Source organism: Eriocheir sinensis, chromosome 22 (assembly GCF_024679095.1).
Source record: "Eriocheir sinensis breed Jianghai 21 chromosome 22, ASM2467909v1, whole genome shotgun sequence".
NCBI lineage: Eukaryota > Metazoa > Arthropoda > Malacostraca > Decapoda > Varunidae > Eriocheir > Eriocheir sinensis.
The window spans coordinates 2,874,448-2,886,912 of NC_066530.1; the positions used below are offsets into that span (position 1 = coordinate 2,874,448).

The window sequence follows — 12,465 nt, forward strand, 5'->3', positions numbered from 1 at the left end:
CATCTCCCTGCAACTCCTGTCCTGAACTCTACTCTAGTCCCTTCTCATCTCCTCCCCACCTTGTCTTGCATTCCTTCTGTCTGTACTTCCACTTGCCTACTTAATTTCAGTTCATAACCCGCCACGTTTCCTCCTTTCCCATTGCCTTTAGACCTCAACTTTATTTCTCCGTTATTATTATTATTATTTTTTTTTACAGCAGAGGAAACAGCTTTAGGGCAAAAAAAAAAGAAACAATAATGAAAAAAAAAAAACGCTACTCACTGCTCCTATAAAAAACGTTCAGAGGAGTGGCCGAAAGATAGGTCATTTTCGGGGGGAGAGGTGTCCTGATACCCTCCTCTTGAAAGAGTCCCCAACCCTGTATCTTGTCTATCCTTCCACTTAATTACCACTTGCTTCTTACCTGCTTATCACTCTCATTCCATTACCCGCCCCCGGTTTGCTCCTTTCTCACCGCCTCCAAACCTCAACTTAAGCTCTCAGTGTCTTGTTTTAATTCCCAAACCCGGCATCCTCTCTGTCTTTCTTTTCACTTACCAACCAATCACTTACAGTTTTCGGTTCTTTAAATGTCATCACTTTCCTCCTTTAACAACAGGATCGTAACATTTTTCTGAAACGAGTTGTGGTTTTCCTTCTTTATTGGTTCCCTAAGTTGATATAGTACACAGGTATTCATTTATTTATTGTCACCATCGTAATCATAAACCGTTCAAATGATCCTGTCAAAAAATACTAAATCTGTCAAAAAATACTAAATCTGTCAAAAAATACTAAATCTGTCAAAAAATACTAAATCTGTCAAAAAATACTAAATCTGTCAAAAAATACTAAATCTGTCAAAAAATACTAAATCTGTCAAAAAATGCTGAACCTGTCAAAAAATGCTGAACCTGTCAAAAAATGCTGAACCTGTCAAAAAATGCTGAACCTGTCAAAAAATGCTGAACCTGTCAAAAAATGCTGAACCTGTCAAAAAATGCTGAACCTGTCAAAAAATGCTGAACCTGTCAAAAAATGCTGAACCTGTCAAAAAATGCTGAACCTGTCAAAAAATGCTGAACCTGTCAAAAAATGCTGAACCTGTCAAAAAATGCTGAACCTGTCAAAAAATGCTGAACCTGTCAAAAAATGCTGAACCTGTCAAAAAATGCTGAACCTGTCAAAAAATGCTGAACCTGTCAAAAAATGCTGAACCTGTACTAAAATGTGAACCTGTCAAAAAATGCTGAACCTGTCAAAAAATGCTGAACCTGTCCAAAAATGCTGAACCTGTCCAAAAATGCTGAACCTGTCCAAAAATGCTGAACCTGTCCAAAAATGCTGAACCTGTCCAAAAATGCTGAACCTGTCCAAAAATGCTGAACCTGTCAAAAAAATGCTGAACCTGTCAAAAAAATGCTGAACCTGTCATTGAGTTAATCCTCTTTTATCTCTGACCCTAATTTGGGTTAGGTATTTATTAGTTTGGTTCCTTGCCTTTCTTCCTTTTTTATTCTCTTTTCTTCTGTCCTTTCCTTCCTTCTTTCATTTATTTTTTCCTTCTTTCTTTTCTTCCTTCCTTCCTTCCTTCCTGCCTGCCTGCCTTCTTTTTCTTTTCTTATGTTTTCTCTTTTATTATTTCGTTCTTTCTTTTCTTTATTTCTCTTAGCAAAGGCTCATCTTGAATTTCACCCCGCACGGAGAATGTATCGATGCATACAGAGCCATCTAGTTGGTCATGGGCGAACTGAAGATACCTCATAATAAACTCTTAATTTACGCAGAGTTGAATACATATAAACATGTTACTCTGGCACTGATGTAAGTCCTAACGTGTTTTCTATATTGTCTGTCTGGTTGGCCATTGTATTCGTCTATTTTTTTCCTTGGCTTATGTCGCTGCGCCATTCGTGTGTTTCTTGGGTTCGTGAGTAAAGCCACTCGCAGCTTCCTTGTGGCCAGAAGCTACTGCGTCCCCTGATTTGTTCTTGCTCTTGTTCTTCTTCAGTTCCTCCTTGATAACGTCTGCCAGAATTTTGAATCCCTTAGAAAGAGAAGAAAAAAAATGTGTGATACGATGTGTGTGATTCTTTTTTTTCATTCTCTGTTTCTCACCCTGTCTGCCTCTGCCTGTCTCTCTGTCTCTGTCTTTGTCTCTATCTGTTTCTCTGTCTCTGCTTCTCTGTTTCTGTCTCTGTGTCTCTCTCTCTGTGCATCTCTCTGTATCTATTTTTTTTTTTACAGCAAAGGAGACAGCTCAAGGGGAAAAAAAGGTAAACAATAATGAAAAACAAGTGTTAATAGCACAAAAACTGTGCTAGATTGGCGTCGCATGACCCTCCAACACACCCCCAACAATTTATATTATGCAACTAGGGGTCTAAAATGGAAAATGATGAAAAGTAAAGATGGCACCACTATAAACACTTGCGTGCGCCACAACGGGCTGAGGCCGACCATCAGGCCATACTATGAAGGCCTACCGGCGCCACAGGCCAAGACGTAAAAAAAAAAAAGCTGACTTTGTTTATAATGCCATGTTGTAGGGTTCATCGGGGCTAACAAATGTTATTATACAATGTCATGTTTACAATGCATGGGTAAGCCAGGAAAACAACTTGAGGAGAACAATAACAAGAAGAAGGACAATCTGTTGATCGGCGCCTGCGATGCCGATAAAACCCCCGCTATTCGCTGCTCCTACAAAAAGCTCAGAGGAGTGGCTGAAAGATAGGTCAATTTCGGGAGGAGCGGTGTCCTGATACCCTCCTCTTGAAAGAGTTCAAGTCGTAGGCAGGAGGAAATACAGATGAAGGAAGATTGTTCCAGAGTTTACCTTCGTGAGGGATGAAAGAGTGAAGATGCTGGTTAACTCTTGCGTGAGGGATTTGGACAGTAAAGGGATGAGCCTGAGTAGAAAGTTGTATGCGGTGAGGCCGCGGGAGGGGGGGAAGCATGCAGTTAGCAAGTTCAGAAGAGCAGTCAGCATGAAAATATCGATAGAAGATAGAAAGAGAGGCAACATCGCGGCGGAATTTAAGAGGTAGAAGACTATCAGTAAGAGGAGGAGAGCTGATGAGACGAAGAGCCTTAGACTCCACTCTGTCCAAGAGAGCTGTGTGAGTGGAGCCCCCCACACATGAGATGCATACTCCATACGAGGGCGGGCAAGGCCTCTGTATATGGATAGCAACTGTGTGGTGGAGAAGAACTGGCGGAGACGATACAGAACGCCCAACCTCGAGGAAGCTGATTTAGTGAGAGAAGAGATGTGAAGTTTCCAGTTAAGATTTTGAGTTAAGGATAGACTGAGGATGTTTAGTGTTGAAGAAGGTGACAGCTGAGTGTTGCTGAAGAATAGGGGATAGGTGTTTGGAAGATTGTGTCGAGTTGATAGGTGGAGAAATTGGGTTTTTGAGGCATTGAAGGACACAAGGTTCCTTTTACCCCAATCGGAAATGATAGCAAGGTCTGAGGTTAAGCGTTCTGCAGCCTCCAGTCTGGAGTCTTGTAATTCCTGTTGAGAGGGTCTTCTGTTAAAAGAAGTTGAATAAGGCAGATTGGAATTGTCAGCGTATGAGTGGATAGGACAGTTTGTTATGGAAAGATCATTGATGAATAACAGGAAGAGAGTGGATGATAGGACAGAGCCCTGTGGGACACCACTGTTGATAGGTTTAGGGGAAGAACAGTGACCGTCTACCACCGCAGAAATAGTACGGCCGGAAAGGAAACTGGAGATAAAGGAACAGAGAAAGGGATAGAATCCGAAAAAGGCAATTTAGAAAGCAAACCTGTATACCTGTATATCTATCGTTAACTACCTGTATCTTTCTATCTATTTTTTTTACATCAAAGGAGGTAGCTCAAGGGGAAAAAACAAATGAAAACCAAAAAGGCACGCTAAGCACTGCTCCTATCTATTTGTCTATCTACCTATCCATCGATCTATCTGGCTCACCCTGTCTGCCTTATCCGGCGTGGCGAGGGAGTAGCACGCCCTGATGTACGGGCTGGGCTGGGCGCTGTCCCACAGGCAGGCGCTTCCCGGCAAGAGAATCAGATCCCTCTTCTCGCATTCCAGTTCTATGATGTGCTTCGTGTCCTCCAGCCCGAGAACCTGTGAGAGAATTATTATGATCAGTGTTAGTATTAGCATTAGTATCAACTTATCAATGTCAACAAGAGAAAGATGGAATTAGATAGCAGGCTAGATGTTGGAACTATTGTTGATCGGGTCGTATAGATTAGTTATGCTTTAGATGTAGCCTGATATGCCGTAGAAACAGTTAAAGGACATTCTCGAGTTCAATAACATGTCAGAGTTAATAGATTTGGAAAAAGATCGTTGTGAATGCCTCGACGTAGACTGAAAGCTTGAATGACTGCTGGTCGGGGACTCCTACTCTAATAATGCATTTAAATTTTTAACAGAAACAGAAGCAGCTCAAAGAGAAAGAAAAAAAAGAAAAAAGCCCGCTATAGCCGCTGCTCCTGTAAAAGAAAATAGAGTTGAGTGGCCAAAAGAGAGAATCAGTTTCATAATATGGAGAGACGTCTTGATACTATAAATACCATAAGACTAAGCTATAAATAATGTAAGGATGTTATCTGGACACTTAGAAGACAATAATGTTTGCTAATATAGAAACGGTCATTACCCTGACACTGAATAAATGCTGGAAGATATGCCAATCATGTTAGGTAAGAAGATAAGGAGGAGGAAGATGCGAGTCAGCCAAGATAAGTTTGCTCAGCATCAGTAAAAATGTCTTTGATGGCGAAACACTTGAGATAGGGAAAGCAGCGTCCTTGGTAGATGAAGCAAGAATTAATACACTAGTTACCATTGTGAAATATTACGTGGTGGGTTCAAAGAGTTTTAAAAAGTATTGGAACCTGTTTTTTTGTATACATAAGAGGCAGCTGAAGGGCAAAAACAAAACAAAAAACGCAAAGAACCGACCCTACAAACAAATGGGACAAGAGAAATTTCGGCAGATGATCAGTTTAGTTCATGAAAAAGGAAATACTACGTGTGTGTACGTGTGCGTGTGAGTGCTGAACAACCTTCTCTGGTGTTGATTGAGACACAAAGAAGGAATGGAGAGTGAGGACACGGGAGAGCCTATGATGTGCTAACACAGAGAGAACGGAGAGTAATGACAGGGAGAGTTTAGATTGGCTTGTTTGCTCAACTTAGAATATCCGATGAACTGAACTGAAGATGAAATGAAAGGAGAAATCTGTAGTTTGCCGTACACAGCTTTCACACATGCAATATCTCAGAGTATCTTCGACCCCTTCAATAATCTTACGTGTTCCTTAATCCTCACCTTCAGCCACAAGAACATGCCGTCGCCCGCCTTCCACTCGCAAAGACCTGAAAGAAAGGAAAAAGCCATCATCGTGTAGTGGAAGAAAATGCAGATGGGAAAAATAATTAATACTGAAGGAAGAAAATGAGAACGGTAATCCTATATAACTAAAGCTCAGTCTGTTTGCTCTCATACTATTATTCAAAGGTAAATTAAATCAAATTCACTAGTTTTTATCGGAAGAAAATGGAGTTGATAAAATAATTAGGACGAAAGAAAGGAAACTAACGAGACAGCGTATAGTCACAGAGAACCAACCTCGGTTTGTTTTGCTCTTTTATAATGATTTCAAGCTAAATAAATGTCGCGTTATTATTTTCCCATACTCATGTTTTCTTCTTGCTCGACACTCTCAATTTGAAGGACCTTATCTTAATCTTAACGTTATCCGCCTTTTCCTGAATTCTCTGCTTCTTATATAGGTCGAGGATCTTAAGTTTCTCATTCATGTTCGCAGCCGCTTCTTGAGTCGTGGTTCTTCTTCCTACCTGCTTGGCTGCCTCTGGCCTTGTTAGCATCATATTTTTTTACTTAATCTACATTCGGCCTATAACGCCTGTAGACTTTCTCGGTGGGTCTCCTTGGTCGGCCCTAGCCAATATAGCGGCGCAGGCAAGTGTTTTAAAGTGGCGCCATTCTTGCTTGGCTCATGCTGACCCCCAGAGCTCCACTTGATCCTCTTGAGAGAATTTTGCTAGAGTCATCAGGACAGCATGTGGGTAGTCTAAGGCCGTTTAGCGATGAGTGGAAGTTGTCAGCTTGTAGCGGCGGGCGGGACTGTTAAACCTTGGTCTCCGGAACCCCTCGCGGCCACGCTGACCTGTTAACCGCCGCCTCTCCGTGGTCAACACTCCAACCCAAAGAGAGAAGTTGGACTGTGGACTAACCTGTGAGATGTTTGTCGGCCGCTTGAAGGACCATGTCTCGCTTCTTCCTATAAGTCTCAGTTCCTTTGCTCGTGAACTTCATGAAGCCTTCGTAGCCCCAGTGGCGGAGGAGCTCGCTCAGAATCGCCTGTGGCATAGATTGATAGATAGATGAATAGATTGATAGGTAATGATACGGAGAGACATCATTTCTGTTTCATCATTGCATCATTATCAGAACATTATCACACTCGGCACCTTCATCTGTCTTCCTATTGTACATCTGCATTACCATAGATATCCCCCCCCACCCCCACCCTCTGTACCGAATAATATGTAACGCCCCTCTACAATAAACCTCATTGCCAATCCTGATCCGTACCTGGGACACACAACAAGGAGAGCCTATCATGATGGCTTGAAGCGCCTGTATTTTATCGGTGAAGGGCTTGTCTGCGGTGATGTAGCCGAGACGCAGGCCGGGACCCACTGACTTGGAGAAGCTGTCGATGCGAAGAACCCGCCCCTCGGTGTCCAGGCTGAGGAAGGTTGGTGGTGCCTGCTGAGGAGCGAATGAAGTAGTTAAATAAGATGAAGTAGTCGAAGTAGAAGTAGAAGTAGTCGAAGAAGAAGTCGAAGTTGAAGAAGAGGAAGCCGAAGAAGTTGAAGAAGCAGTCAAAGAAGTAGTCAAGGAAAAACCCAAGGAAGAAGAAATCGGAAAAGAAGTTGAAATTGAAGAACTCACAGATGAAGAAATTGAAGAAGTCGAAGAAGAAATTGTAAAAGAGGAAGCCGAAGAAAAAGCCAGAGAAGATGATGATGAAAAAGAAGGCGAGGAAGAAAAAGCCGAAGAAGTTGAAGCAAAAGAAGACGAAGAAGCCGAAGAAGTTGAAGAAGAGGAAGACGAAGAAGCAGAAGTCGAAAAAGAAGAAGAAGAGGAACACGAACTCGAACACTAAAAAGAAAACGACGAACACAAAGTAAACAAAGAAGAATAAAGAAATGGATATGCAACAGTCATTTTAATGGTCTAGGCAAACAGTCATGAACCACATCCTTCCCTTCCCTCAGTCACCTCTGCCCCGAAGTAGATGAAGTAGTAGGGGTCGTCCTCGGCGATGAGAAGGTCGTACTTGCACACCACGTCGTAAATCTCTCGTCGTCTCTTCTCGCTCATCGTAATGCCTGTTGGGTTGTCACCGTTGGGGATGACGTACAGCAGCTGAAACACAGGGATTGGACACCTCTTTTATCGTTCATTCTTACTCTTGTGACCTTCCCTATCAGTATGTCCCTTACCTATCTCCCCTGCATCTATACCCCTTTACATTCTCTCTCTCTAGTTCTCTCTTTGTTTATCTGTCCACCTATCTATCTTCTATTCCTTATCCAGTATAACATCAGAATATAAAGATACCGGTACCAGGAACCAGTTAGATAGCTCCTGCAACCTATATCTTAGCACCCCCTATCATTCTTATCTATTAACTAATTCACTTTTCTTGAAGGTGTCTAAGTTTTGCACTCACCACATGGCTGCAAAACGCTGTTCCACTCCTCCACTATTCTGTTAGTATACGAATTCTTGCTACTCTCTATCAAATCAGAAGTTATCTAAGCCCAATGCTATGTGTTCTAACCTCTGCTCTTTCAACACCAGAATCTTTTTAGCACCACCCTTGTCACAGCCCTTCATTCTCTTATAAACTTCAATCGAGTCACCACACACTCTTCGCCTTTCCAGAGAATAGACGTTTAAAGCCATTCATGTTGGGTATATTTCTCAACCAATGAATCTGTAAGTATTTCCATTGCCTTTTCTTTCCTTCCTCATTCTGCAACCTCCCTCCATCTCTAGCCTTTCAATCTGCAATTCTTCCTATTCCTTCCGCATTCATTCCCTATCCTGTAATCTCACTTCATCCCTCTCTCCCCTTCCCCCTTCATCCCACTCTTCCCTTCCCCATTTATCCCTCTATTCCCTTCCTCCCTCCTCCCTCTATTCCCTTCCTCCTTCCTCCTTCTCTTTCCTTCCCCCTTCTATACCACACCTTGCGGCGGGCAGCGGGGGTCTTGCTCAGCGCCTCCGCCAGCAGGTCAGCCCGCAAGCCCTCGCTGTCGTTGGGGACGGACACCACCTTCACATCCGTTGGCCTGAGCTGTGGAGACAAAAGCCTGTATTTTGGAACGTATCGGCACCTCGGAACTGCCGCACCAGACTGTGAGTAGATAAGCTTAAAACATTGCTTCTCCCTGTGCAAGTGTCGCTATCCTGAACCTTTATGTTGACTCACAGTGTCCAGGATGGTTGGGTAGGTACTCTCCTGCACGAACACGTAGTCTCCGGACTCGACGAAGGTTTGCAGGATGAGGTTGGCGGAGTGAGCGGCCCCTCCAGTCACGATGAGGCCCCTCTCGTCCATGTGTGGCGGGTTGAACAGCTTCGTGGCCATGTCTCGCAGCTGTGTGACAAGCTCGTGTAATCTGCGCCAAAGATCGAAGAAGAATTAGTAGCAGCACAGGTCTGATATAACGCTGTCTAGCTTCGTCCTTTTACCTGAGAAATCATATGAATCGAGAAAGATGCGTAAAGGATTGAGTTTGAAGCTTTGGAGTCTAGTCTTCTGGTTTGCGAAGTTGTGGAGTTTGTGTCCGAAGAAGTTTTCATAAAGAGAATTGCGACAGGCCAGGATTTGAATTTTTTTTGGGGGAAGGCAGTTTCTTTCGTAGGGTTGACTTTTATATACTTATCTTTCCACGTGTGTTTCCACTAAAATAACACATTCAGCATTCATATACGCTCCAAAGTGAAGAACCTCTGAGGGGACTAATGAGTTTTACGGGGGGGGGCAAGCCGGGCCTGATAAACTTTAGTATTTTAAGGATTTGAAGAAGGATTTAATGTTTTATGGTCAAGCCTTTCAAAATACTTTACGAAGTCGCGAAATCGATGTATGTCTGATAAAGAAGAAAAATCAATATCAACAGAAAAGCAACAAGCGATGTCACACTTCATCTTGACCAGAAAAGAAATGTACAAATAATGTAAGACAGGTACAGTAAACCTACCCGGCAATCGCTCCGTACTGCATCGCCACCTCCATCTGTCTCGGGGAGATGTGCAGAACCTCCCCGCTGTGCAGCGTGACCGTGGCCTCTTTGAAGGGGAAGTTAGCCGGGCAAGGCAAGCCGTTCGCGAGATTGACGCTTCGTTGAAGTTTTTCAGACGGCAGCCCTGCAATGTAGTAGTGGTGGTGGTGGTTATTGTCTGGCAAATCTTAAGTGGCGGCTCTGACATAACCCGCTAGACCCTACTGCCACGTCTCCAACTGACCTCGCACACCATGCCCCCCCCCCTCTCTCTCTCTCTCTCTCGCTCTCTCTCTCGCTCTCTCTCTCTCTCTCTCTCTCTCTCTCTCTCTCTCTCTCTCTCTCTCTCTCTCTCTCTCTCTCTCTCTCTCTCTCTCTCTCTCTCTCTCTCTCTCTCTCTCTCTCTCTCTCTCTCTCTCTCTCTTTTTTGAAACCTTGAAAGCCACTCATTGATTGGGGACTTACAACATGGCTTCCGAAACAAAAGATCCTGCCTATCAAACCTATTAACCTTTTATAACGACCTCTTCACTGTTTATGACGTAACCAAATCACTGGACGTAGTCTATCTTGATTTCCAGAAAGCGTTTGATAAAGTCCCGCATCATAAATTACTTTACAAATTAAAGCAAATAGGTATTGACGGTCAAGTAAACCAATGGATCGCGAATTGGTTGAGCAACAGACAACAAAGAGTAGTGATTGACGGATTTAACTCAGTGGGCGCCTGTCACTAGTGGCGTCCTCAGGGCTCGGTTCTTGGCACAGTGCTCTTCATTATTTACATCAACGACGTGGATGTTGGACTCAATAACCGCATTAGTAAATTTGCAGACGACACAAAGATTGGTAACTCTGTTCTCACTGACGAAGACAGGCAAAGCCTCCAAGAGGATTTGCACAAAATTTCAGCTTGGTCGGATAGATGGGAGATGCCCTTTAACGTAGACAAGTGCCAGGTCCTTCAAGTTGGAACGAGGAATAAGAAGTTCGAATACGAAATGCGCGGCGTTAAACTCAAAAGCGTTCAATGCGTCTAAGACTTGGGGGTCATTATAGCGTCAAACCTCAAATTATCACAGCAATGCATCGATGCAGCAAATAAAGCGAACAGAATGTTGGGCTTCATTAAAAGAAACCTTGTATTCAAGAATAAAGATGTAATACTCCCGCTCTACAATAGTTTAGTCAGACCCCACTTGGAATATGCGGTACAGTTTTGGTCCCCCTACCATGCAAAGGATATTGCTAAATTAGAAGGTGTTCAGCGTCGGGCAACGAAAATGATCCCTTCCTTGCGCAACAAATCCTACGAAGAAAGGCTTTCTACCCTTAACATGTTCTCTCTTGAGAAACGTCGCCTCCGAGGAAAACTGATCGAATGTTTTAAAATACTTAATGGTTTCACGAATGTAGACAGATCAACATTGTTTATGATCGATGACACTCTGCGCACGAGGAACAATGGCGTAAAACTCAGATGTAGACAAGTAAATTCAGACTGCACCAAATTTTTCTTCACCAACGTTGTAGTGCGAGAATGGAATAAGCTTCCACCATCAGTGGTCCAGTGTAACACGATTGACTCCTTCAAAAATAAGCTCGACCGTCGCTTCCTTCAACTTAATATCAACTAGAGTAGAAATGCAACGTTTTGGAGTCTTCTGATTAATGTAAAATCACTTAAGTTTAAGGACAGACCACCAAGTCTGGACCATGGGGTCTGTGTGGTCTGGTTTTCTATGTAAATCTATGTAAATCTCTCTCTCTCTCTCTCTCTCTCTCTCTCTCTCTCTCTCTCTCTCTCTCTCTCTCTCTCTCTCTCTCTCTCTCTCTCTCTCTCTCTCTCTCTCTCTCTGTGTGCGTATGTGTGTGTGTGTGTGTGTGTGTGTGTGTGTGTGTGTGTGCGAGATAAGTGGGGGTGTACTCTCATTCGGGGAGTATGGTGCACGACAATGCATAATATTAATAATAAACCTCTTTAAAAAATGCGCCAAGACTCTTCACCCCTTGGGTGGTGTGGAAATAAGGTCAAAGTGTAATATTTTAATGTTCTTAGCGACCACTCGATCCTTCCCCACTCCCTGGCCATCCCCAGCGGAACCTCACCATTCACCTGGATGACTCGCATCAAAATTTGCTTGACGGTCCTGGCATTCCATATACAGGTACAGTCTACATATTTTATCATAATTATGCCATATGGCTGATATTGTATGGCAGATGGCAGACACACCAAAAAATGGCAGAAATGCGATAGTTAAATCATACTTTGGGGTTCGCGGGTTTAGCCTTTGTAACGGCACCCTTTGGCTACCCGCCGCGGCAGGGACCAGACCACCACCCCGGGAGGCGGGACACAACCCCTGCCTAACACCCGGTACCCACTCGCTGCTGGGTGGACAGGGGCACGGGTGTAAGGAGACAGCCCATCTGTCTCTGCTCCGCCCGGGAATCGAACCCAGGACATAGCACCAGTGTCTACCGACCTGTCTACATCAGAGCCGCCACTTTAGATTTGCCGGACTATAGTAGTGTGACAAGATGGGGAATCAAGGATCGCAGACAACTAACCCTGTCTCTGATCTTTTGTACTCACTCAGACGGACGAGGTAAGGGTGCTCTCTTCGCCGGGAGTCCGCGTTGAAGAACTTGGCGTGGTTCATCATTTTGTGGCTGCCTTCCCGGACGTCTGACTGAAAGATGTCGACGTGTTAACAGGTCAGGTGGTGCGACTACTATATAAGAGCATATGCAAACCCCTCACGCCCCGGTCTCTTAACCATTCCAATGCTTTATAAGTCTCCAAGGGGAAGAGAAACACCACAACTCACAATTATTAACAGACTTCCGAGACTCGAATCTATTCGAAAGCGTTAACAGAGACATTTCACCTGTTTCTATAAATAGTAACATAAGAAACCATGTATCATAGGAAACGCCGAGGCGCCAGCTAAAATTACCCTGTCACATGAAAGGAACCCGCTGTGTTCATTCTGAGAAGCTACTGAAAATAATTATATTAACATCCGAGATCAATGTGAAAGCAGTGTCGGACAAAGCCATGGCGAGGGAGGGCAAGGTCGGTATTGTCAAAAGCTTTCAGCTCTCACAACAACTATTTCCAAAGGCCGAAAAAGAGTGTT

At 43.7% G+C, this 12,465-nt stretch overlaps 1 protein-coding gene across 4 annotated transcripts in view; it reads right to left on the minus strand.

The window, feature by feature from the left end:
• Window positions 1-1,858: 1,858 nt before the first annotated feature.
• Window positions 1,859-12,465, minus strand: part of LOC127001943 (kynurenine/alpha-aminoadipate aminotransferase, mitochondrial-like) — a 10,772-nt gene continuing 165 nt past the window's right edge. The window contains exons 1-11 of one of the 4 annotated variants that reach the window (XM_050867212.1): window positions 12,433-12,451; window positions 11,919-12,015; window positions 9,299-9,464; window positions 8,524-8,713; window positions 8,281-8,388; window positions 7,305-7,451; window positions 6,612-6,791; window positions 6,251-6,377; window positions 5,322-5,368; window positions 3,947-4,105; window positions 1,859-2,029 (exon numbers count right to left, since the gene is read on the minus strand). In XM_050867212.1, coding sequence (XP_050723169.1) covers window positions 1,877-2,029; window positions 3,947-4,105; window positions 5,322-5,368; window positions 6,251-6,377; window positions 6,612-6,791; window positions 7,305-7,451; window positions 8,281-8,388; window positions 8,524-8,713; window positions 9,299-9,464; window positions 11,919-11,988 — 1,347 coding nt within the window. In that variant the 5' untranslated portion in view covers window positions 11,989-12,015; window positions 12,433-12,451 and the 3' untranslated portion in view covers window positions 1,859-1,876. Of the gene's footprint in view, window positions 2,030-3,946; window positions 4,106-5,321; window positions 5,369-6,250; window positions 6,378-6,611; window positions 6,792-7,304; window positions 7,452-8,280; window positions 8,389-8,523; window positions 8,870-9,298; window positions 9,465-11,918; window positions 12,016-12,432; window positions 12,452-12,465 lie in introns of those variants that run through there. The other 3 variants (XM_050867213.1, XM_050867210.1, XM_050867214.1) reach the window with 3 other exon arrangements.